Genomic DNA, 26,739 nt, shown 5'->3' on the forward strand with positions numbered 1-26,739 from the left:
GCTAAGATGCCTGAAATCTAACCCCAATTGCCGTGAGATTCTGTGTATGCTAACCTTCCATTTTGTGTTTAGTGAACAGCTGCAGATGGTTTTATCCTACTGTGTAGAATTCTACAGAACAGGATCAGCTTCTAGAGTTCTGATGGCTAGTACATCTTACTTAGTTCCCAGGATACATAAGTGACCTTTGTCAGGGCTGAGGCCAAATTTACATACATCTCTAACTGGCATTCTGAAGAATAAATCTCTCATCTTAGATTTTGAAATAACGTGAAGGAAAGCCCTAGCAGGGTGATGGTGGCCCTGGCACTCCAGGAGGAAGAAGCAGGCAGATCTCTGTGAGTTCAGGCCAGCCTGGTTTACAGAGAGAGTTCTAGGACAGCCAGGGCTACATGGAGAATCCTGTCTTAGAAAACCAAAAGAGAAAGAAAGAAAGAAAGAAAGAGAGAGAGAGAGAGAGAGAGAGAGGAAGGAAGGGAGGAAGGAAAGAAGGAAAGAAGAGAGAGAACCCCCATTCCATCTCACTAAAGATATTATGACAATAAAGCCACCACCAATATACCCCTCCTCAAATTAAAATCACGTGTATTAACCGCTTTTTAAAGACAGTACTATCAAATATTTGGGACTGACTAGAACACATTAAACTCCACTTTTAGTACTAGATCGTCCTTCAAAGACTGTCCTATGCCTTTGAAGACTGTCTCGTTTCATAGTCACATTGTTTAGAACCTATGCTGTGTATAGACTTGCTCATGTAATCCAGATTCCTCTCCCTACTTACTCCTGTCCCACTTAGGCTCATCCGTTCTCGGTTCCTTCTGTTCTATTGTGTTGTACAGTTTAGCAAGGTGAGGCTCTGTAAGTATTTGTACTACTAGTAGTTGCAGGACTTTTCCCAAAATTAGCTCACAAACGGCAAATGACTGGACGCTCCTGTGCTAGCCAGATGATGTCATTTAGTAGACCTTGTCTTCGAATAATGTGCTTGATACTCAGATGCAATCATTTCCCCTTGCAGCAACACCTGACCCTTCATGTTGATGTTTTTACAGCATCCTGTGTACTGTGTCAATGTTGTTGGGACCCAGAATGCTCACAACCTGATCACTGTCTCTACCGATGGCAAAATGTGTTCCTGGAGCCTGGACATGCTCTCAACCCCACAGGTATGCTTGTTTTAACCTACACATTGACGTATTCTGGCTCAAAGACCTGCCTGCTCAAGAAGACATCTTCTAAAGGCCCAACGGCCTGGTTTCAGCAGTCAGCCCTTGAAGCCAAAACCTATTTCCTCTACCACAAATTATGTCGTTATTGCAGTATGTTAATCCTGAGGTCAGTTTCAAATGAAATGGCATAATCCACTTTAGAGCACAGGGATTACAGAAGTTGCCTGGAGTGAGAATCTACTCAGCCTACAGCACTGGGGAGTAATGCAAATGAGGTTGGGGCTCAGCAGAGCAGCCCTTCCTGGGAACTTGCCTTGAAGGAAACTTATCCCAGCAAAACAGAAACCCAGTCTGTCGCTTGTTTCCTTACTGTTTCCGTACCCTAGACAACGCCTGTTTTCCTCTCTGGAATGTTTGCGAGCAGAGCTCCTGCCATTCCGTGCTCAGTAAGTGAGAAGTTGGAAATGAACCAGTTCCAGTGTCTCTAGACCACGGCTGATCTCAGCAATGGAAGCCAAAGGACCCGGGAGCAGAAAGGAAGGCTGGTGGCAGGCATCTGAGTGTCACCTTCAGAGCATGCACGCGTGACAGGCACATGTGTACGAGCATAAATGGAGACGTGCTCATGCTTTCCGCATGTCTTTGGGTGAAAAAGTGTAGCATTCTCGCCCAACTTAAAGCCAGGAAGCATTCACTAGGCTAGTGTTTGGCCGATGTGTGAGGAAAATCATAGAAAATTTCCAGAAGATAATTCTCAGTCTTACCATTTGCTGTCCCCTCCCCTGGAATGACAACTCTGAAACGTTTCCCACTTGGTGTCTGAAGAGCACGAGTTTCAAGATATAGAAGAACATATGGAAGCTGTAAAGAACCTCCTTTAAGTCTCTACAGATGTAGAGAATGCTAAAGCTAAGATCTTCACATAACTTGAGGGGACGGAGGGAGTGCTAATACGCAGCTCACATTCAGCTTCCTGGTTTTGCCAGTCTTTATACAGACCTGCAGTTGTGTGCAGAGAGTTTATGGTTTCGCTTTAAAATCCTCAGCAATGTGTTGTTCTCTTTTAAAAGAGAGATTATAAACAGATATCAGAGCAAACCCTCTATTTGGGAAGTTTTAATTGCCCATTTTGCTGATTAAACATGTGTTTGTTTGGGTTAAACCAGTGGTGTGGGAGCTCCGAGCCCGTTTTTATTATTGTTAGCATGCCCACAGACGCCTGGCTCTGTTGGGAGACAGGGTATTTCATGGCCTGGTCTCCAAGGACAACAGAGACAAGTGGGGCATCACACAATTGCTGCCCCTATCCCTCCTCCCCCTGCCCCCCGGCCCACCTTCTCTCAGTGAGTTACCAACACACAATTCATTTTTTGCTGCTAACTTTAGAGATAGGGCAGAACATCAGATGTTCCTGTTTTCTGTGTTCCTGTCGAGGCATCCTTCCCTTTCATCAGCATGCTGCAGTGCTCTCAATGGAGGGATGCCATGAATGATCAGTATCCCATGGGGCCTCAGGGTCCATGCGACTGTATCCTGTCAGCAAGCATTTCCTATTTATGACCTCTGTGGCCAAAATAGCTTGGTCGACTTTCATAGGAAAATCCGAGTTCCTGTACAACTCCAGGAACAGTTTGCGCCAAGCTTCAGACACACAAAATAGGCTGTTTGGTGTAAATAGCCAGGAATAATTAGGGGCATGGTTGATACTTATCCTTTATTGTCATTAAACTTAATTTAGCAGAATATCTTTTTTAGACATTTATTTTAGGTCACATGTGTCTGTGTGACTGGATGCCATGTGTGCGGCAGAGGTTTCCATGGAAGTCAGAGGCATCAGCTCCTCTCCAGTCAGAGTTATAGGCAGTTGTGAGCTCCCTGATTTGGGAGTAGGGAGCAGAACCCTGGTCCTCTGGAAGAACAGCCAATAGTCTTAACCACTAAGCCATCCATCCCTCCAGCCCCCAGCAGTGTGTATGTCTTTTGACATACTCTCTAACTCTCCATTTAACAAAACATTTTATCATAATAATGACTCATGTGCTGTGTGTTAAGGACTTAGAGCCTGTACACCCAACAGCCACCCTTCATGAGATCCTCTTCCTGTTGAGGTCTGCTTTTTTATGACGTGAGCGACAATTTCATGGTCTCGGTGCCATCCCCGTGTGGAAAACGTGTTTAGTACATCTGATGTTAATAGACATTTATTCTCACGAACAATTGATTTTGAAAATGTTTGTAAATACAAGGGTATTGTGTGTTTTATTAAAGCCTGGAGCTGACAAGTGTAATCATTACAGTATTATCTTTAGTTTCTGCACCATTAGTTTCAAAATTCTCACCTGTCATCTCTGCCTGTCCGGGGAGGCAGCAGCACATACTGATGAAATCCAGCCGGCCTGAAACAAGAGATACAGAGTGGCCTGGATGTCAGGGGCCATAGAGTCTGACTTCTAGCACAGTGGGGGTCTCTTGTAGCACTGGGTGGAAAGCAAACAAACCATTTAGCCATATGATTTTTCCATGCTATCATTGGCATTGTGAGGAGTTGACAGATGGGAACGTAACCACCACATGTTTTGGTAGGAGAGCATGGAGCTGGTGTACAACAAGTCCAAGCCTGTGGCTGTTACAGGAATGGCCTTCCCGACGGGAGATGTCAACAACTTCGTGGTCGGCAGTGAGGAAGGTACCGTCTACACAGCTTGTCGTCATGGAAGGTGATTTTTTACTGTGTTCTTTTTGATGACTTGGTCCTCATTTTCCAAAATCTTGCCATCTAGATTATAACCACCTTGCTTTGTAAGATAGTTATTTCTGAAAAGAACACAATGCACAACCTCAAGTCCTTATTAGCTTAAAGCACACATCTGTCTGCATCCCTAGTGACTTACAAACCTTTGGGCAGTTCACATCGCCTTGAGGAACAATGTTTGACTTCTTCACAGAGCCCATTACACTCCCTATCCCTTGCCAGACTCATTTTTTGCACATGCCATCAAGCCCCAACCATGTGTCCTGCAGAGATTAATAACCGCCCAGTAGTCTACATGCCTTCACGACTCGGTTGTTTTGCTCTCCACTTGGACTAGCATTTCTTACTTCTTTGCCTAAACTCTCCGCATTAAACATCCAGCACAGGCATGGTTCCACACTGAAATCTTTCTGACTCTCTTTCCATTATAGCTTACAGAATTCACTTTGTTCTGTTAGTTCATTCATTTAAGGATGTTTTCTAAGAACTCAATCTGTATCAGATACCATCATAAGAATACAGGAAAGTGCAAGGTGCTTAAGAGTTAATGTCCTGGGGGTTGGGGGTTTAGCTCAGTGGTAGAGCGCTTGCCTAGCAAGCACAAGGCCCTGAGTTCGGTCCCCAGCTCCGGAAAAAAAAAAAAAGAGTTAATGTCCTTGTTGAGAGTAAGGACTGATACAAAAGTCAAAGGTCACTTAAGATGATAAGAGCCACCAAGACAACTGAAGTAGGGTGAGCAGGCGAGGACCATTGTCAGTCTACCAATGGAGCAATATGATTAGTCTACATATTATTCTACACACATCTGCAGTAGCATCTGTCACATTGTTTTCCAATGAGTCATTCATCCACCACATTTCTTTTTTTTTTTTTTTTTGATTCTTTTTTTTGGAGCTGGGGACCGAACCCAGGGCCTTGTGCTTCCTAGGTAAGCGCTCTACCACTGAGCTAAATCCCCAGCCCCATCCACCACATTTCTATTGCAAAACTATTTCCATTTCATCCCTTATTTCCTGCCTCAGTACCTAGCACTTGGAGAAGGAATGAAAATACAAATAAGAAATAAAGGAAATGATAATATCTAAATAATGAAAGAAATACCTTAAGACCTTCCCACCAAGTAGAAGGGTTGAAATAGTATGAAATATACACAGCACTGTGCAGTTCCTAGGAGAGACTGGCAGATTTCTCTGAAAATAGCCATTAACACCGAAGTGGATTCCAGCCATGTGGCCTTACATCTTTTGAAAAGGTCCCTATGTCCACAGGGTTGCTTAACTTCTCTCTTACTTTCATAGTTCTTGGCCAATTGATTTTCATCTATTGCACTGATCTCAGGGCATTTAGGTTTAAGCTCAGCTACATGAATTTTTGCACTCTAAGCACACAAGCTGTGATGTTTCCACTGGTGTTTGCCCTGCTTCGATGATTTAAAGATGACCTGGGAAGACAGGCTATACAGGTCTATGTCCAACATCTCTACAATAATAAGACTTGACTAAGCCCATACACCAGACATAAAAAGATCTGATCAAGTGATTCAGCTGTTCGAACATTTTCTGCACTCCTCCTAGCTACAGAGAGCATTGTTGGATAGTCTAAATACACAGGTACCATTTAAACCTGGTTTTTGTCATCGGGAGCTGATGGCAGTATTGCTAACAAGTTCATTAATACATGGAATACTCATAAAATGCCATATGAGACACACAGAGTCCAGTGAGCTACAGTAGCCACAGTTTCATCTTCCTCTGCATCAATAAGACAGATTTTAGGTTGACCTGATCCAGTTATAACCTGGGTGTGTACACTCTGGGTGTTTAAAAGCTGGAGTGTAAACTCTGATTTTTTTTCCCTATTTTTTAAATGAATCACTTTCTAAATGCTTGGTATTTTTATTTTGTGGCTATTGCAAGGAGGACCAGAATATGCATTGTTGTGCAAAAAATGTCTATGACTCACACCACAAATGTCTTTTATTAAAAGTTTGGTTTTGCTTTTGACATTGGTCCATCCATCTGAAATACAGAGTTCAAATCTTGGTGAGGTTGTTAAGCAGAACTGGCTCTGTCATAATGTTAAATGGGTTATTAAGGGTTACAGAAGAGAGCTGGGAGATTTCTACCTTTTACCCAACATAGGTACAAATCTACTTCCACGAATTAAACAAAGTCTTCACTTTGCACCCTATAACCCTATATAAATCCCTTCAGGATGCTGCTAAAAACAAGTAGATCTCACCCGGGGTCACTTCAAAGATCAGCTACTCATGGTCATCAGAGCACATTTTTCTGATCCTGTGTTGGAAGCATTGTTAGCCATTTTCCTGGGCATAACCATTGAGTGCTTGTTACATGGCATCTACTCACCAGTGTTTTCCTTAAATTTTACTCAGCACGCTGACATTTATTGCTGCTCTCCTGGGCTCAGATATTTTAATAACCAAATTCAATTTTGCTATTCATGACATAATATTGAGATTCTACAATCCATACATGTTTGTCATACTTATAACCTCATGCATATGGATTCTTAAAATATAATATTTTTGGTATATGTTCTAAAAGTTTTCTAATTATGTATGACTGCATGCAGACTACATGATTTTTCAAAGACTGGAAATGATCCTAGCTTGGTTAAATAATCTATGTCTAAGAATGAATTTTAAAATGTGCATCCCTATTCTCGAGTGTGCTTTTTTAAGGAGCTTAAGTTTGTCTTTCTTTTTTGTTATGTGCTTCAACAAATATTTCTAAAGTATTGTATATGAGACACTTGGCAGCAAAAAATGTAAAATACCTTATGGTACTTACAAAATGAATCTCTAATCTCTTTTCAGTTTTAGTGAAATGAACATATCATTTTTATAAATTAAATTGATACCACGTGAATTATTTTGAGGTAACAAAGATTTTCATGTCACACGTTTTAGACATGTCAACTTAATAAATTTCCTAGAAGGAATAAATAACTATTCTTTAAAAAAAGTATTGAATTGTAAAACCAATGAACTTCTTAGAGAACACTCAAATGGAGCCTGAGTATCTCAGGACTTGTTGCATCGTAACTAAGAAAGCTTCTGGAATTCAAGTGCATTTGGTTCACTTTAACAGCTTCTCAACAATAACAATCTGTAAGAACACAGGAAATAGACAAATGATACAAATTGTATTATTAAATTCTCAAAGTTTCTTAAGCATCAATGTCTTCCTCTTGAAATTGCTGTGTAAATAGTTTCATTCCTGATTATGTATAGTTGTTTTAACACATACGGAGATGAGAGCTGTTGTTTGTAATCAATCATTGCTTTGCAAAGGTCACTGAAATGCTACATGTTTGCTCTCTGCAGCAAAGCAGGCATTGGTGAGGTCTTTGAAGGTCACCAAGGGCCAGTGACAGGCATTAACTGCCACATGGCAGTGGGTCCCATCGACTTTTCTCATCTGTTTGTCACATCATCATTTGACTGGACTGTCAAACTGTGGACCACAAAGGTAAGAATCCCTTAATAGAAACTGTCCCGTAATACACAGGGGGAGAAGATGTTTCCTTCTGGAGGAGTTGCAGAAAATAGCTGTTACCTGGCATTGAGACCCAAACAACTTACTGGGGAACTCCATCTGCCCAGGTCTTTTCACAGTGCATACTTACTATAAATATTTGAGTTATACTTGAAAACAGGTTAATTGTATCATGTGTGTGTGTGTGTGTGTGTGTGTGTGTATTTCAAATAATGTTGAATCATATATTTTTTTTCATAATCCAAAGTCCTTCTTTACTAATTCTACTAGTGTAAACCCACACAAATCGTACTGTTAATCTCTCTAGGATCTGTAGCATTTACTTATACTATTCATAGCTATGGGGTAAAATGGATGATTTGTCTTGTTATTTGATTGTGTATCTTTCATCTATTTTGGTTTCTTGACTAAGAAACCAAATGTCATTTGTACTATGACATTAAAAAAAAGATGCAATGGCCTAGAGAATAAAGAGTAATGGTGTAGCTGGAAAGTTTGGGACAGAAGGAAAGAATATGACTACAGACAGAACTACAAAGGACATAAATGCCGCAGAAGTGGGTGATTAGTGATTTGACTGGAAGAACTGTGAGACAGAATTAGCAACACCTAGGAAATCCAGGGAGATGCCAATCTATCCAAAATGAGAAGCTGGGGGTTCAACAGGGGACCCTCTGTCAAAATCGTAAGAGAAAATGACAAGACAGAAAACACCCAGCACCAACCTCTGGCCTTCACAGAAGCACACACTTGCACACATTCATGCATACAACCACAAAGACATGTCCTCGCACAAAGGAACTAGTGACCTGTGGTATCCTTCACTGCATGTGATGAAGTGTGCCCAAGGAAGGCCATGTTAGGGGAAAGCCTTGTACAAGCTGAGCTTAAGATACCTAGGAAGTTTAGCGGAGCTTTGAGCAAGTCATGCTGTGAAGAACAGAGGACAGGACAGGCTTGAGCTGCAGTTTTGCATATCTAGTAGCAGTCAGAAGAGCAATGACAGTTGTAGTCACAGGATCTGGAAGGAAGCATGGAGACTCTGAGAAGGAGTGTCTCAAAGGTAGTCATGAGATGTGGCAACAGAGAAGGGAACTGAAAACATGTCAAGCAGTGGAAGAGAAGCAGTTTTTTGTAGGCATGCTCATGGGTCTTCAGAGAGATAATAATGTTAGGATGATAGATGTGGCCTACAATTGTCTGAAAATATGCACAACCTCATTTAAAGGGGAACCGCAAATGAAATTCACATTCAAAAATCTGGCTCCAAATACCAGGTGAACAGACTCTAACAATTTCACATCTGAAAACATCCAGCCATTATTGTACTTGTTGGGAATGCAAAATTGTACAACATCATGGGGAATCATTTGGGAAGATCTGAAAATACTGCCAACCCTCACAAGCCATTCTCATATTGTGGAATCCATGCTGCAGATACATGAGACAAAACACAAAAGGATGGCTGCTGGGGAACAACCATTGAAAGATTAACCAGAGAACAAAAGACTGGAGAAAATGGAAGTCTTCATTAACAGGGCACTTTGAGAGGAAAAATAGAAAAAAAAATGACTTCTCCATACTATTATAAATTGAGCTCTAGAAAATATATCTAAATTAGAAGAGCTAGGTGAGAAAAATGTGAATGGTACTTTGTCATTTCTTCTATTTATTTAGTTTTGAAACTTTGAACAATGACCAACACACATGACGTGCTTAACAAAAACAATGATCACATTTCTTTGAATGTACTCTGCTTGATACATTTGATATGGGAGTCATTAAAGTATTTTTCTTAATTTTAAAAATAAGAGAACTTAAAAATTGACTCATAAGGGAATTTAATTTGTAAAAGAATATGATCTGAATTACTTTAGTGTACTTCAAAGTGATGACAAAAATCCCTATCCTGAGAAGTGGTTCCAAGTGGCCTTAACATCACACACTTGGGGATACATTCTGAAAGCTATATATTTCAAGGGGGAAAAACAAACTGCCTTAAACCAGCTCTAGCATTAATATGATTGGTAGGCACTGACTGCCACTGTTCTGACTGCTAGGTCTGTATGTGCATATAAAATAAATAGCTATGCTACTGTCATTGAGAACTGTCATATAATCAGTGGGTTGAAAGGAGCTATGGAGACATGAGTAAAGCAACAGTTCTCTAGCACTCCTGATTTAGATATATCTGTAAGAACTTAGGGGTACGTATTATCTTTTAACTAGAAAAACCTATTGCTCTATGTTCAAGAAAGCTCTAAAAACTATGGCTACTCTATGGTAAAGACTTTCCTGGTCTTCAACTGTGCTCTCTAAGTGCAAGGCCCCATAGTAAACTAGGGACCCAGTAGGACTATCTCATTCTCAGTCTGAAGCAGGATACACATATAGTTTGATGCCCACTACCATGAAGCTTTTTGTCAAAGGACTTGGAACTCAGCCTGAGTAAGTTCTTCTGGCCAAGAAATACTATTAAGGGGAATAGTTTAAGACTGTTTGGTGCATTGAAGAAAATAAGTCCACATAAAAATTTAAGGATCACATTTGGAAAATAATAGACTAGTAAGCTCATCGTTTTGAAAATTGATGAGTAAGAGAAAGAATAATACATTTATTTCGTCTTTTCCAAGAGACTTGTGCTTCAAGGTTACTAAATGGTACGTGTGTGTGTGTGTATGTGTGTGTGTGCGCGCATGTGTGTGTGTGTGTTCCAGTTGATACAGAAATATGAAACATATTTGAATTGTATTATTTCATAACTCTTAATAGTTCCAGTAATAATTATGGCTAACAATATTATAAAAATTAGAAAGAATACTTGTAATTAGGATAATAGGTATGTCACTTTTATAGAGGGCTCACACAAAACAATCATTCTTGAATCATATAAATCTCCAGTTCTCTGAGATTAGATACAAAAGGAAACAAAGATGCTACATGTTAAATAGCATGACAGCTATATAGGCGGCCCTGCCAGGCTGGGGGATAATTGACAACACAAGGGATTTCATTTCTACAACAAAGCTAAAACAAAAAACAACAAAACCAGAAAACAAAACAAAAACAAAAATTTAAATAGAAACTATATATTAAAACAAAATAGAACAAAAAAACTGGAATAAAGCTAAAACAAACAACAAAAATAAAAGAAACAAAAAATTAAATAGAAACTACATATTAAAATAAAAACAAGCTTGAGACTTTTCAGATATTTCAAAATAGGGATCGTGCACAAATCTTAAAACTGTCAGCTTGTTTAAAAGGTTTAGAAAGCTGTCAAAGACATATGACTACTATTTAATGGCATTCGTGAATCTTTAAATATGATAGATATTATAATAATTTTAAATGGCATTCCCTTTTAGGGATGCATACCAGAATATTTATAGAAAATATAAATATATTTTCTATACTGCTGCCAGTGATTTGCTCTAAATAAGGCATTTGGGAAAGGGAGAGCTTATGAATACTGATAAATAGCATTGGATGTGTGTTGGTAATTACTGAAGTTGAGTGATTGACATTAGTCCACTTATCAATATACGTTTGCCATGTTTGAAGTCTTCTCTAACAATATTTAAAGAAAAACTAGGAGCAAATAACACTGACAGACACTCAGAACTGTGAAATGCCTGCTGTATTTGCCAACCCAAAGCCACCAGTGCTCAAGGAAAACACAGTTTCTTTGGAGCGTGAGTTAAGAACACAACTTGTAGTAGATTACGGAATGAGTACAAGGTGAGAAGCTACTGGAACACCGAGGATATCTTTATTTCTTTTGACTTTTTAATTTTAAGATGGAGTCTCTTATAGACTGAGATAGCCTTAAAAATCACCCCATAACAGTCTAGCCTTGAACTTCTGATCCACCCTTGGACAAGCATATGAGACATGCACCACAATGGTTGGTTTTTGTTGCGTTTGTAACTGTTTAAAGACTGTAGGATGCTTCTCAATGTTACTCTACTAGAAGGACTGGTAAAGGAAGAAAACGAAATCTGTAAGTGTATGCTGGAGAAAGGCTAGTTAACATGTCAGCATCAATAGTATCCCTAACAATGACATCTGTTCTGTAATAACACAGGGAGAGGAAGTATTGGGAGGGACAAACACATTCCAGCAGCCTTAGTGACAGGAGGAAACCAAGCACTGATAGTGACAATTTTCTTAACAAAGTAGGAGACTCTCTGCTGGGTGGAAGTAGAAATTCTGGAGGAAACATATTTCAGCTCTGAAAATTCATGAATAAGAAACAAACTGTGTAAACAAAACACAAAGGGCTCTGGGGATGGTGGTGGACCATTTGTGGTCAGAGAACACTATTTTCCTGTGTCTATCTTTGAAGCAGATTTTTACCAATGAAGGTCAGCAGTAGAAATTTGGACATAGACAAGGGAGGGAGAGGAGTCTGGGTTGAAGCTTTGCCAGAGTGTGATAGAAGTGAACTAGAACGTGGGACTTGGACTTGGAAGCAAGAAGGCATTTGCTGTTATAAGCTCATGAAAATAGGAAATAAAATAGACAGGAGGAGGAAAGGGAATGAGCATCTGGAAGCCCAGCAAGAATTAAAGAATGGGTAGGAAGGAAGTACCTGAGGAAAGTGACAGCAAGACACTGCTGTTGGGAAGTAGAATGTGTGGATGTAGTACTTCATGACTGGCCTAACTCCAAGTGAGAATGCAGTTGCCCACAGTGGAAACCTAGTGAAAGTGAAAGTCAATGGAAATATGAAGACCATAGAGACAGAAGGCAAAGGTGCTGTGACATTTTGGCTTTGGAATGGGTCAGATCAACCTAGATCTGACTATAGCAGAGCCAAAAGGGAGAGCGTGATCACAGCGGTTAAGTCTTCAGTGGGGTAGGAAAGAGAGCAAAAACCACAAAAGATGTAGAAGTGCCTGGCTAGGCTTTTCCCTGGAATGGACGAACGGTGATGTAGTCCCTTCACCGTTTGGAAAGAGGACACAATAGCAAACAGCTACTGCTTGACCCAGGTCAACTTTTTAGCCAAGACTGCAAGGGAAGTTCTTTTGTGTGTCTAGGATTCCACTGAGGTATAGAGAGCTACCAACAGGAAGGCTGAGGACAAGGCGGGGGGTGGGGTTGGGGTGGGGGTCGTATTGGGGGGGGAAGGACATTTACTATGGAACGAGAGACCCACAGTGATGGGGATGGGGGCACGTTGGAAACATCTGGAAAGAAGTGAACTATGATAACTAATATCAAGGAAATATATGCTAATAGAAATTTCTACCAAAAAAAAAATTCCTGTGCAGACCTAAAAAGAGGGAGGAAGTGGGGCAGGGCTTAAATTCAGACTAGGAACTCTGCAGAGTGAGGGTAGCTTGAAGGGAGTCAAGATTAAAACACATTACACATCCATCCTCAGCCCCAACCATGACCACATCAAGTTTCATCACTAAACCGCTGTCAGGGAAGACTTCACTGTGAAGCAGAAACTTTGTTGGAGTGGTTTTCCTCATGAACAGAGGGCCAGGTTACATTCCAGGCAGCTGAGTCAACGAACCCATAAGCCGACATTTTTATCCAAAGACTAGAAAGTAAGGGTCCAGTTGGGAAGTGAGGTTGGAGAGATAGCTGTGCTGGATACTAATTTTCAGTTTATTAGATGATGTGGTAATTAATTACAATTTAACGATAAAGAAATTTTGTGATACAAAGCCAGTTAATTTGCCTGGGTAGCCCACATCACCATTTATTTAGGTGATACTGTGGTGTGGTGATGTTTTAAATTTGTTATCGGTCCCTTAGAGCTTCACCTCTGATACAGTAGTGTCCCATTTCATAGAACAGGTATGAGAAGGCTAAATTACTTAACTGGGACACTTGTCAAATAACTGGAGAAACTAAGTCTGAACAGTTTTGTGTGACATAAAAACCTAATGGGGTTAGAGTGCAGTCATCATACTGTCTTGGAAACCTGAGTACATTGAGGTCTAAAGAGAAGGGACAATAAAAAAAAAATGTGGATCAATACTGGTGATTGAAACACGGGAAAATGTTAGGTGCTGTAGGAGAGAGGTACCTGGTAGAGAGTGGGGAAAGTGACTTGTCTGAGCCCGGATAAACTGTTACAGTAAGTCTAGCTAACCGGTGTGTAGAGCAAAGAGAACTGGAAGGATCCATAATGAGAACTGAGAAATGGTAAGGAAAGGACTGGTGTTTATTCCAGAGTTCTTTGCAAGAGATAGGATCAACCCCTTATTCTGAAGGATGAGCAAACTGTGTAGGCTTGAGAACCAGCTACTGCTAAATACAGAAGCTGATTTCTGTATTTAAGTTTACAAGAATACATGAAGAGAGTCCTACCGCGTGCTACATTTTATGATATAATCAATATACTACTTAATATTCTATTTAGAATGGTATACTGCCCCAAATGATTCTCTCCTTCTGAAGTAGTCTTGGGGAAGTTGTTGTCCTTTAGAAAATGCCAAGTATGAAGAATTGAAGGGAGGGAATGTTTATTTTTGCTCACAGTTTTAAAGGCTCGTTGACCTGTTCATCTCATGCTAAAGTAAGCAAGGGAAGGAATATGGAGGAGGCCAGTGCTTCACCTACCCAGCAATCTACTTTTTCCAGCCAGGCCCCACCTCTGCCTTCCACCACCCTACAAGATCTCTATCGGATTATTGATCATTCAAGGGATTAATCCTTTCCTTAAGTCAGAGCTCTTGTGCCCTACATGTCTCTAGAAATTTCCTTCTTTTATGTACCCAGGGATGTGCTTTACTGATCTTCTGGGTGTCTCTCAGCTGTCAAAATTAACCGTCAAGATTAACTATCATACCTCTCTCTTAAACCAGAAAAAGTATAACTTAAAAAAAACTAATAGTATCCTTCAAATTACTTGTTAATTTTTTTCAAAACTTTGACTAAAAATAGTCTGAGTAAAGATAACAAAATTTTAAAATCTAATCTTGTTTTGAAATTACTAATAGTAGAGTTATAAAGCTGGCTGTGGTACACATCTGTAAGCCCAACTTTGGAGAGGCAGAAGGAGAAGGATTATTGCAAACTTGATATGGAAAGCTGGAGCTGCACAGAAAGATCCTGTCTCAAACAGAAGTAAAACTTTTTTCCCCCTCGGAGCTGGGGACCGAACCCACCACTGAGCTAAATCCCCAACCCCAAAACTTAAATAGAGACCAAAAGAATAATCTATAAGCAAGGTGTTGGTTTGTTCTTATTTTTGTTTTGTTGTCGTTGTTTTTTAATCTTACTGGCAATGAGTTTTTAAAGAGACTTACAAAAGAAATGGAAATGAGATGAGAAATCACTCAAGTCTTCCCTTTGATATATTTGGGGGTGGTTAGGCAGTCAAGACAATAAAATTAATAACGCCATTTTATCTTATTTGATTTATATTTATTACTTGGTTACTTTTCTGATAGGACAGGAAAACAAACCTAGGACTTCACGTGAGCCAGAGAGGCATTCTCCACTCATCTCTATAGCCAATCTCATTTTTAGTTATAGCAGTTGGTCAGTATCTTAAGTATCAGCCTGGTTTGCTTTTAACTCTTCGCACGGTGCTACAATGAGGGAGTAAGGAAACAAGTGCTGTGACCTTCACCCCAGGAGATAAAGAAGTAAGATGTAAATAGATGTAGAAAATACTATTGTGGGCTGGAGAGATGGCTTAGCGGTTAAGAGCTCCGACTGCTTTTCCAGAGGTCCTGAGTTCAATCCCCAGCAACCACATGGTGGCTCACAACCATCTGTAATGGGATCTGGTGTGTCTGAAGACAGCTATAGTGTACTTGTATACATAAAATAAATAAGTACATCTTTAAAAAGAGAAAAGAGAATACTATTGTTATGGTTAACCGCCAATATACAGAGATAATTGACAACATGTAGGAGATTTCAGTGGATGGTAGGGCCATCAGCAGTATATACTGGCTAGGGTTTGGAGAGCACAGACAGTGGTACCAATGGAGACCACCGCGAGGACATCATGCCATGTCCCATCAGATCACCTGACCCTGCTTTCCCATTGTTCCGATTTCCCTCCAGTTTATTGAAAATATAAATCCCCATCTTTCCCCCTTTCCCCCTTGATTATCTCCTGCCTATTCCCACCAACATGCAGTCTTAGTGTCTTCTATCTCCCTTCCCCCCATGACCTCAGCTAGACCCTTGGTTTCAAAAGCCAGCCACCCTTGTCCTGCTGCCTGTTCCAAGAGTCATCTTGCCATTTTCATTTCCTTTGATGACTTCGTTGCTTTAATGTTGGGCTGCCTTCCTAGAAGCCTTTCAGCGAGCGTCAGAGAGTGAGGTGGCACTTGGGGTAGAGTGAAGTGCTTCAGATTTAAGTCTGTCCTCGATGACCCTTTTAAAAAATAAAACATGCAGTGCTTGAATAAATTCTGAGTACCAACTCTTACTTTTTACTGTACCTTAGCACATTACATCTCCACCCATCAAATAGGGCTGCAGTTGACGCTCAGAAGTAAAGTACATACTCTTGGCTGGATTAGAACATTCATTATTCCTCTCTGCTCCTCTGTTTGCTGAGGTTTTGGCTGAGTTTTTTCCCCCTGTGCTGCAGTTTAGCTTAGTGGCTGGACAAGTTATGAGTCTTTAGACTTTTTATCATTTCTTCCAGTTTGGAAAGTTTCAGCGGATTCCAATTAAACATTAGGTTAATATTTACTTTGGCTTCGGTACAGTTTCTTAAGGATTTAGCTTCCTGATACTGCTCATGTATTTGCCAGGCCAGTTCCTTTCCTTGAACTTCCAAGAGCTTATGTTTCTTCTGCTCAGACTGACACTATCTGCTAAATTCTCTCTGCATTAGATTTTTGAGATCTGACATTTAAACTCTCTTATATTGACTGAGCTAGTATATGGCCTGACTTAACTCCCTTGCTGGTATTTGATGGCAGTGCTGGACACAAGCCTGGTGTTTCCATGGTGCACTTTTTTTTTTTTTTATTAACTTGAGTATTTCTTATATACATTTCAAGTGTTATTCCCTTTCCTGGTTTCCGGGCAAACATCCCCCTCCCCCCTCCCCTTCCTTATGGGTATTCCCCTCCCAACCCTCCCCCCATTGCCGCCCTCCCCCCATATTCTAGTTCACTGGGGGTTCAGTCTTAGCAGGACCCAGGGCTTCCCCTTCCACTGGTGCTCTTACTAGGATATTCATTGCTACCTATGGGGTCAGAGTCCAGGGTCAGTCCATGTATAGTCTTTAGGTAGTGGCTTAGTCCCTGGAAGCTCTGGTTGCTTGACATTGTTGTACTTTTGGGGTCTCGAGCCCCTTCAAGCTCTTCCAGTTCTTTCTCTGATTCCTTCAACGGGGGTCCTATTCTCAGTTCAGTGGTTTGCTGCTGGCATTCGCCTCTGTATTTGCTGTATTCTGGATGTGTCTCTCAGGAGCGATCTACATCCGGCTCCTGTCGGTCTGCACTTCTTTGCTTCATCCATCTTGTCTAATTGGGTGGCTGTATATGTATGGGCCACATGTGGGGCAGGCTCTGAATGGGTGTTCCTTCAGTCTCTGTTTTAATCTTTGCCTCTCTATTACCTGCCAAGGGTATTCTTTTTCCTCATTTAAAGAAGGAGTGAAGCATTCACATTTTGATCATCTGTCTTGAGTTTCATTTGTTCTAGGTATCTAGGGTAATTCAAGCATTTGGGCTAATAGCCACTTATCAATGAGTGCATACCATGTGTGTTTTTCTGTGATTGGGTTAGCTCACTCAGGATGATATTTTCCAGTTCCAACCATTTGCCTACGAATTTCATAAAGTCATTGTTTTTGATAGCTGAGTAATATTCCATTGTGTAGATGTACCACATTTTCTGTATCCATTCCTCTGTTGAAGGGCATCTGGGTTCTTTCCAGCTTCTGGCTATTATAAATAAGGCTGCAATGAACATAGTGGAGCACGTGTCTTTTTTATATGTTGGGGCATCTTTTGGGTATATGCCCAAGAGAGGTACAGCTGGATCCTCAGGCAGTTCAATGTCCAATTTTCTGAGGAACCTCCAGACTGATTTCCAGAGTGGTTTCCATGGTGCACGTTTGATTGATAGAAATCTCTGCCTCTCTCTGGGTATATCTTGACATTGCATATTTCGTCCTGGTAGTTGAAATGCATTCCCGGCTGCTAATCTTTTAACAGAGAAGTGACTCTAAGGATAAGATGTTCTAGGTGACTGACAGATAATGACTTTGCACAAATAATCACCGGTTTCTAAGCCCTTACTGTGAAAAATCAGAAAAAAAAGTCCCCGATGTGTGCAGCCTCTGCTAGGGCTAAAATGTAAAGTGACTCCCTTAACTGAATGCCTTCATTCTTAATTACTAAAAAACAATAATAATTTGAAATTGTTTCAAATAAAAGACTGGAAAGAGCTTTTCCTCAAGAAACAGATTTTAAACCAGACAGTGGAGGTATGTATCTTAAATCCCAGCACTTGGGAAGCAAAGACAGGCAGATCTCTGAGTTTGATGCCAGCCTGGTCTACAGAGTGAGTTCCAAGACAGTCAGGGCTATACATAGAAACCCCATCTTGAAAAACAAAGCCAAACAAAAAATAGTTATTTCTTTTCAGATAAATTAAGAATGATTATGCATGGTCATAATTTTTACAATTGATAACTGTTTATGATACAAAGGTTAAAATGCTTTTGTCCACTAAACCACACCGATTATATGTCTTCTCTTCCCCTATGAGATTGTGGGGTCCTTGAGGAGAAATATTTATCTATTTGACTTTCTCTATTTCCGGTGCCTGGCATATTACCTCGGGCCTGGTAAACACTTATTAAATCATTGGGTTAACATGTGTACAAATAAACTCTGGATTCTATATAAGATGTGCATTAAACCATTAAAAATGTTTTATTAACAGTGGTGTTAAGTGATGAAATTCATAACCATAATTAACATGTATCATAATTATAAAACTGACATTAGGCATTAAGAATCTAATTAGGAAATATTTGAGAGACTAGAATAATATGGAGGTGAAAAAAAATCCCCTGGGCAGCCACCCAGAAATATAGTGGCAATCCTCATGACACCCCTTACCAGGCCAATGAGTAGAGCTGCAATTCAATGTTGAAACCAGACCTAAAGCTCTGAGTCACCAGAGTGTTCTCTCTCTCTCTCTAGAACGCTGATCCAGTGATGAGAATAGGAGGTTCCCAGTGTCTCGGGCCCAGGATGCTTGCTCTTAGACAATCACTTGCTGGGATGTTATAGCCATTACAGGCAGGGGTGCTCTTTCTGAAGATCATGATGAAAGTCTCTCTTTTGTGTACTCTCACTCCTCGAGAGGAGCAGGGCCTTGCACCTGTCCAAACGGTACTTTATAAGGCACATTCTCAACTCCTAGGGAGGAAAACATGGAAAGAGAAGTCCTAAACGAGCACCTCAAATCCTGTGTCATCCAGAGGCAAAGGGGAATGAGGAAGGGAGTTCAAGCATGATGAGAGTTATGGATGCACAGAAGCCAGCAGTGAGCCTATAGTGATTGTTTCATGTCTTGGAGTTGTAGCTCTTCACGTGACACTATTTCATCAGTGTGGGAAGGTTAAACAAGCTAGTGTAAGTAAAATTTCAAGACCATGGCCAACCACACACAGCAAGCATTGAAAGAGGTAGTGGCAGTTGTTAACCGTCATCGATATTAAATACAGGATTGCTCTTAGGGTGGTCTGTATGTGAAAGTCATTTAGTGGGTGTTTGTTTGATTTTAAACGTCCTCTGAAGTCCATGTATCAAATACATCTCCAGGATGGCATCACTGGGAGGTGAAGCCAAGACTGAGGCCCTTAGCTTCTGAAGTATGGCCCTAAGGGGAATGATGGGACTCTAGCCACTCCTTTATCCTTTATTTTTCCTAGATCATAGTGCTACTGAATTTATTCCTTCAGAAACCTATCCATGATGGGGCCCCACTAGTAAACAATAGTGCCAACCCATCGTGAAGTGGAAACCTCAAAACTGTGAGCCAAAATCACGATGTGGGGGTCACGTGATAGAACGTGCACATTCTGCTGAAGATGGCAAGGGTGACTAACAACTTATGGTAGAGCGGAACTTTGTGCTTAGTGTCGTGCAGTATGGCAGGAGTACTCTGCAGGGTCACCTCCCCTCAGTACTCTGAGCATAGTGACAGGCTAATAACTCAGACCTTAGTTGTGTGCTCCACTCGCTCCACAGTGCATTCCATTCACCTCTGTGCTTTAACACGTGTTAATTGTGCACACACTCGTAGTTCTACTGCATTCCACGGTAGGGGCTGGATCCATACATGGTCTTCCCTTCTGAACGTTCCTCTAGACCTCCTCTTTAATTTGCCGTGTATAAATTTCCTGATGAAATGGGTTATGAGGACTGTTCCGGGTGTTACTCAACTTTATAAACACAGTGCCATGTAACCTCACCTATTTGGGTTTTTTTCTCTCAGTTTTTTGCTTATTTTTGAGATTGTATTGTAATTACATTTCTTCATTTTCCTGTCCTCCCTCTAGAGTCTCCCACATACCCCTCTACCACCATTCTTAAAATTCATAGCCTCTTTTTTTCATCAATTGTTATTGAATGCATAAATATGACCCGTGGAATCAGGTGAATGGTCAATTGTATGTACGTTTTCAAGGCTTACTGTTAGTCCCTGAACAACCCATTGGTGTGCTCTTCACTGGGGAGGAACCCCTCTCCTGCTCCCAGTCATGTTCAGTTTCCTTTAGTTTCTGGTTTAGGGTTGAGGCCTCCTGGGTTTTCCCTCTTCCAATTTGACACATCCATTGGTGTCCGTGTTCAGCTCACCTTTGGGCTAGGTCATGTTAATGAGACTCCATGGTTGTAGCTTCTGATATTACTAGGAAACACAATCTCACAGCAAACTCCCTCCCTGGTCCTCTGTCTTCTAAAATCTTTCCACTCCATCTTCTGCAATGTTCCCAGAGTCTTGGGTGTGGGAGTATTTTGTGGATGTGCGTGTTGTGTTTTGTGTTGTGGGACTGGGTTCCACAACAGTGCACGTTGATTGGTTGCTTTTCTATGGGTCTCTGTGTGTGACCTCATCTCACAGTTTCCTGGAGTCTTGTCTCATCTAAACTCTCTGCTGGCTTTTTTGTCTCTCACTGTATCTGAAATTGAACATTTTTATCAACTTAGGATTTCTTTCCAGCTTTAGATTAGTATGAAGATTCCTTTCCTCATCCTTCCTAGTTCCAAAAACTACTATAACTCATAATTCACATAAATCCTGATATTTCTAAGGGAATGTAAACACACACACACACACACACACATATATATATATATATATATATGTGTGTGTGTGTGTGTGTGTGTGTGTGCTTATTAGTGATTATTCTTTTTTCAAAACAGGATATTGCTTTGGCTCCATTCCATATTCAATTCATTTTAGTTTGCCTGTATTATGTGTTATATAAAATATAAAATATAAAAGGTACAATTTGCTCATTAGAAGAAAATATGCTTTTATGAACTTCATACAATACAATAAGAATTCTTATTCTTATAGGACTTTGTAAAGAATAAAGAGAATTTTGTAGTGGAAAAACAAATATAATTAATCAATAAAAACTCTGAAGTGCAGTAACCAGCCTTCCCATAAATCCAGGGCAACCAAACCTCTGTGTTTACTACTGGAAGCTCACCAGTTCTGTGGAAGTTTCTGGAAAGGAATGTTGTGGAATTGGCGGCAGATCTAAATAACTTTCTCTCCTGTCCCCTGGTCCATTGGCTCAAACTAAGCCCAAGTCCAAAGCAGGAAAGCATCTGTGTTCAGCACCAACTCCCTTCTTGCTTAGAACCTTCCAGGATGATTAAAAACTTGGTACCTGTTGCCTGTTTGCCAGGCCAAGCTGCACGGCAGAATGCATCCATGACCAATCCTTGAGAGTTATGCTTGAGACATGACTTTTCTCACCTGTGAACTTGATAGGTGCCTGATTAGTTTGATCCCCCATTTCTCTCTCCCTATCCTGCTTTATCAACAGTCAGCAAATGACTGACTTTTGTTGCCATTTTACTATTTTTTTTAATTTTTTATTAGATATATTTCTTTTTTTCTCCATCTTTATTAAATTGGGTATTTCTTATTTACATTTCAATTGTTATTCCCTTTCCCGGTTTCCAGGCCAACATCCCCCTAATCCCTCCCCCTCCCCTTCTATATGGGTGTTCCCTTCCCCATCCTCCCCCCATTACCGCCCTCCCCCCAACAATCACCTTCACTGGGGGTTCAGTCTTGGCAGGACCCAGGGCTTCCCCTTCCACTGGTGCTCTTACTAGGATATTCAATGCTACCTATGAGGTCAGAGTCCAGGGTCAGTCCATGTATAGTCTTTGGGTAGTGGCTTAGTCCCTGGAAGCTCTGGTTGGTTGGCATTGTTGGTTCATATGGGGTCTCAAGCCCCTTCAAGCTCTTTCAGTCCTTTCTCTGAATCCTTCAACGGGGGTCCCATTCTCAGTTCAGTGGTTTGCTGCTGGCATTCGCCTATGTATTTGCTGTATTCTGGCTGTGTCTCTCAGGAGAGATCTACATCCGGCTCCTGTCGGTCTGCACTTCTTTGCTTCATCCATCTTATCTAGTTTGGTGGCTGTATATGTGTGGGCCACATGTGGGGCAGGCTCTGAATGGGTGTTCCTTCTGCCTCTGTTCTAAACTTTGCCTCCCTATTCCCTCCCAAGGATATTCTTGTTCTCCTTTTAAAGAAGGAGTGAAGCATTAGCATTTTGGTCATCCCTCTTGAGTTTCATGTGTTCTGTGCATCTAGGGTAATTCAAGCATTTGGGCTAATAGCCACTTATCAATGAGTGCATACCATGTGTGTTTTTCTGTGATTGTGTTACCTCACTCAGGATGATATTTTCCAGTTCCATCCATTTGCCTATGAATTTTATTCTCCACACTTTACACAAGACAATTTACTAGTCTCAGGCATTCCAATGAGCATTTCAATTTGCTCTTTAGTAATAATGTGAAATAAATATTACAGATTAGTGCACACCAAGATTATGTGAACCGCATAGTTAAAGAAGTTTAACTGGATCTAGACAGAAAATAAAAACAGAACGCATGCCGAGCCTTAAGAAATAGTGACTAGAGAGGAGACGTGGCATGGCTTTAAAAGTCTCGAAGGAGCTGCATGTGGGGACGTGCGGTACCATAGCTACTTGCAATGCTGATTCAGTAAACCACGTCTTCTTACAAGCATCTGTGATGGAGGTTACAAAACCAAGGTCCATGGAGCAACAAGATGGTGCAGCAGCGAAAACACTTGCTGCCCTGGCAGACCACCAGCGTTAAGTTGTGCACCCCTGTGGGATGGCTCACAAACACCTGTAACACCAGCCCTAGGGAATCTGACGCCCTCTTCTGGTCTCCATGATCACCACACTCACTGGGCAGAGAGGGTGTGGGCAGAGGGAGAGGGTTGGGGAGAGGGACTGGGGAGAAAGGGAGAGGGAGAGGGAAAGAAGAAGAATCAAACCAACAAGAACAAATGGTTAAGATCTAAGAATCAGACCTAGGGTTTTCTGAAGTTCTCCACTTCTAATCCTCAATTTTTTGTCAGAAAACTTGTCTATGGAAGAGTGGAAAGGGGTCATGTATTCCCTAGTTTTTGTCCTACATTTCTACCTCATATCATTATGATTGTGTTCAAAAATCAATGTACTAAAATGTAAGCTGATATTTGAATTTCCCACCTACTCTTTTAGCTCCTTAATAGAATGCCAATGATGTTTATTTATCTATGAACTTTTCCAGGAATTTATAAGCTTCTTGAAGACAGTGGCCATCTCTTATATCTGATCTATATTCCCTACAACTTTCAGTGGGTTTGGGATATTTGATGACTATTGCTTTGACTGACTGCAGATTAATAGTAGGATAAACTAAAAGGTTTTATGTTTCCTGCAAATTTATTTCAACTTGGGCTCAGGCACCTCAAAAACTGAAACATAACCAGCTCCCCAGTGAACTTACAAACCTCTTTTTACTTTCTGTCTAGATCCAGTTCACATTCTTTAATTGTGCTGTTCAGATAATCTTGATGTTGGTTGATCTCTAAAGTTTATTTGACATTATTACTAAAATGCAAATTGGAATGATTGTTAGAATTTCTGAGACTAGTGACTAGACTCTTGCCTAAAGTGTGGAGAATAAAAGAAAAATGAGGGGTGAGCTCTCTGAAATGATTATAGAGGCTAGAAGGGATCATCGAGTTTCCGGGATCACTGTTCTCTCTTACCCTCAGGTCGAGCCTGCCCCTACCATCTCTACGTCAGTTTGCACCCACCGTTTTACTCTCTGCTCCATTCTTCTTCCTGCCAGTGTCTGTGCCCATGGATTTCACATAGCTCATGACACCTAGGAACTAACTTATCTAGAATATTAGCATTGCAAAACTTGAAAAAACAGCAATGAAGACAGAAGTAAGATACAACTGCAAAATAAACACAGGTATTTCTTTCCCTACCTGTTCAAAGGAGCATTCTGTTCGGTTGGTTATTCACTCATGAGGTCAGCACTCAAGGAGAACTTAATGTGTTCTTAGTGTGCTGTCAGGTCCTGTAACAGAAGTAGGAATCAGTCCCAATCCCTGACATCCATGGATTTGATAGCATATGTCTTCTTCTTCAACCTTAAATAATAAAGGAAATTCTTTTTTCCACTTAAGCACACTTTTACTTTACAAAGTCTCTATGTAATGTGGACCAGGCTGAAACCTACCTCATAGATCAGCCTGACCTCTATATCTCAAAAATCTGCCTGCCTCTGGAGAGCTGGCATTAGAGATGTACACCACCACACTGTCCAAATCAAGGAGATCCGCCTGTCTCCGCCTCCTAAGAGTTGGAGTTAGAGGCACGTGCCACCACACTAGGCTGGAAATTCTTTAAGGACCAGAAGTTCCTGTACGTTTCCCACATTGCCTCATTTTCATTATAATGCAACTGCAGCACACCTGCAACAGGACAAAGTACTTACACATTCAACACACAGCTACTTAATAACAGCCTGCATCGCTGGAGCACCAAAGGCATGCAGACACCCAGAGAGTGCAGCACTAATCCTAATGGGAAGTGGAAACTGAAAGAAGCCAATTATTCAGTCGTGTTGGTCATCGTAGCTGTAGCTGGTAAAGTTGTCATAAAAACTGAGGTGACAATGCAGAATTACTGCTCTAGGGGACATTCAGGGCTAGGATTCTACAAGCCTGGGTCACAATATTTTTTTTTGTCAAACAGTCCATATGTGATCTCATTTTACACGTATTTCTGCCAAAGGATTTATACAATGTAAGTAGAACGCTGGTTCATCTTAACATTGACTCCAGTCAGCAGTGTCCACATAAAGTAGTGTTGTCTAACATATGCATGCTCCGGGAGGGCGTACTGTACACTATTGAAGCTGAGAACACCAGATGGCAGTTCGTCCTCTGGCCAGGCTGAACAGCGAAAGTCACCAACAAGAAACACAGATGCTAAAACTGCAACACTCAATAGACACACAGAATGGAGCTTACTTGAATCAGGAACTGAAGCAGAAGTGCAAAGTCCTACATAGAGAGCTGAGCATTTTCTAATGAAGTAATACTGTAGTCAAATATAGCCATTTAAGAGACTCCCAGAGAGTGATGAGACATTTTCTACAAAGGAACCCTGGCTGGTGAGATGCCTTAGTGGTTGAGGGAACTTAGCATCAATCCTGACAAGTTCACTTCTTGGAACCCACATGATAGGAGAAGAAAATAAATCAACTCCCGTGAGTAATTCTGACCTCCATACATGCAGCACAAATACACACATGCATGCATACATACAAACATACATACACACATACATATATACTTATACATAACATACATATGAAAAGAAGCTAGAAGCTGAAGAGAACTTCTCAGAAGTTCTGTAAGTGTTCGAGAGCAGATTGTAGAGTTCTTGAACTCCATGGGGATGGGGCTGGACAGTTAGTGAGTAGGGGAGGGAATTCTATGCCCTTCAAGGGTCGGACAAAGCTAGGGCGCCTGATCAGACAGCGGTGGAAGAGGTTATGAACAAGCCCTTCTTGCTGCAGCACACAATAGCCATTACAGGTGAAGGAGATTCCTGCAAAAGGCTAGGCTTAGCCATTTCCCCAAGGGAGATCGATGGCCACACTTGAACCCCCAGCCTGTCTTGCCGCTGCAGTGGCCATGGGATCTGTGGCGTGACACTTTCTCAATGTAGCATTTGTACTGAGCCTGTCACTAGCTCAGCGGGAGGTAAAACGCACTTGACAGTGTTTCCTGGCTCTCTCCCAGCCTCAGCGTGAGAGCAGCGGGGTGGGCGTGCTGAGTGAGTGGGTGGGTGCCAGGCGTGGGGAGTCCTTAAGACCTGCAGCCCTGTGAGGGGGAGAGCGAAGGGCTCAGGGAAGTTTAACAGAGCTGGGAGCACAGGTGTCGAACACGGCTGCCCCCACACACAATCCTAGCCCTCCATCCTCTCTGTCTTCAGTAGGCAACTCCCAACATGCTGGGTTTGGATGGGAAAGGACTTATCTCTGAAACTCATTCAATCCTCCCCACCCCCATTTTCAACCCTTACATTGAAATTCTGCTCTTCTCCGGTTCCACTGGCTTCCTATTAAACTGCAGATGTGAGCCACTCACCACCATCTGCGGGCCACTTGTTTAAACCTTTTGCCTTCTTCAGGCAGGGTGACAACATTTGGGATTTCATTTTTTTGTTTGTCCTACAAGAGTCTTGAGTTTAAGCCAAAAAAAAAAAAAAAAAAAAAAAAAAATCCCAGGCCCAGGATGAATGTGCTTTAGACCTCACTTTCTGTCAGGAGGCCAAGTGGACTTGGGAGAGAGGGTGGGGCTGTCTGCGGAGACATGATTTTCAGTTTTGCCCTTTGCCTCTGGAGCCAGGGCTCTGGCCCACAGCCAGCCGCACGGAGAGAAGATTATGGTGTTTTCTAGGTAATTTTAAAGAGTACAAGCCCAAAGCAAAGTCAGGTGGTTTCGAGTCTGCATTGAATTTTTCATGTTCAGGATTTGTCATGAGCCGGGTTTTCGACAGAGCTATATTTTAAATGATGGAGGGGGTTGCAGTCTTCTGGAGACAGGCATGTTTTGGTTGTTTGCTAATGACCTCTGGTTTTGCTTATGTGGAGTCTTGTTAACAAATTGAAATGTAGCGAAATAAAACATTCTCTTTCTTCCCTGCTTTCGTTTCTCCTTTTTTTTCTCCTTCTTTCTCTTCTTTTTTTTAAACAATAG

The 26,739-nt window shown here is 41.2% G+C and overlaps 1 protein-coding gene across 12 annotated transcripts in view; it reads left to right on the forward strand.

Annotated features, from left to right (window-relative positions):
* Positions 1-26,739, forward strand: part of Dync1i1 (dynein cytoplasmic 1 intermediate chain 1) — a 313,021-nt gene that overhangs the window by 251,391 nt on the left and 34,891 nt on the right. For all 12 annotated transcript variants that reach the window (NM_019234.3, NM_001439344.1, NM_001439346.1 and 9 more), the window contains 3 exons: positions 1,056-1,169; positions 3,756-3,889; positions 7,274-7,418. In NM_019234.3, the coding sequence (NP_062107.2) occupies positions 1,056-1,169; positions 3,756-3,889; positions 7,274-7,418 (393 nt within the window). The remainder of the gene's footprint in view (positions 1-1,055; positions 1,170-3,755; positions 3,890-7,273; positions 7,419-26,739) is intronic.

This window comes from Rattus norvegicus, chromosome 4, assembly GCF_021556685.1.
Source record: "Rattus norvegicus strain SHRSP/BbbUtx chromosome 4, alternate assembly SHRSP_T2T, whole genome shotgun sequence".
Classification (NCBI taxonomy): Eukaryota; Metazoa; Chordata; class Mammalia; order Rodentia; family Muridae; genus Rattus; species Rattus norvegicus.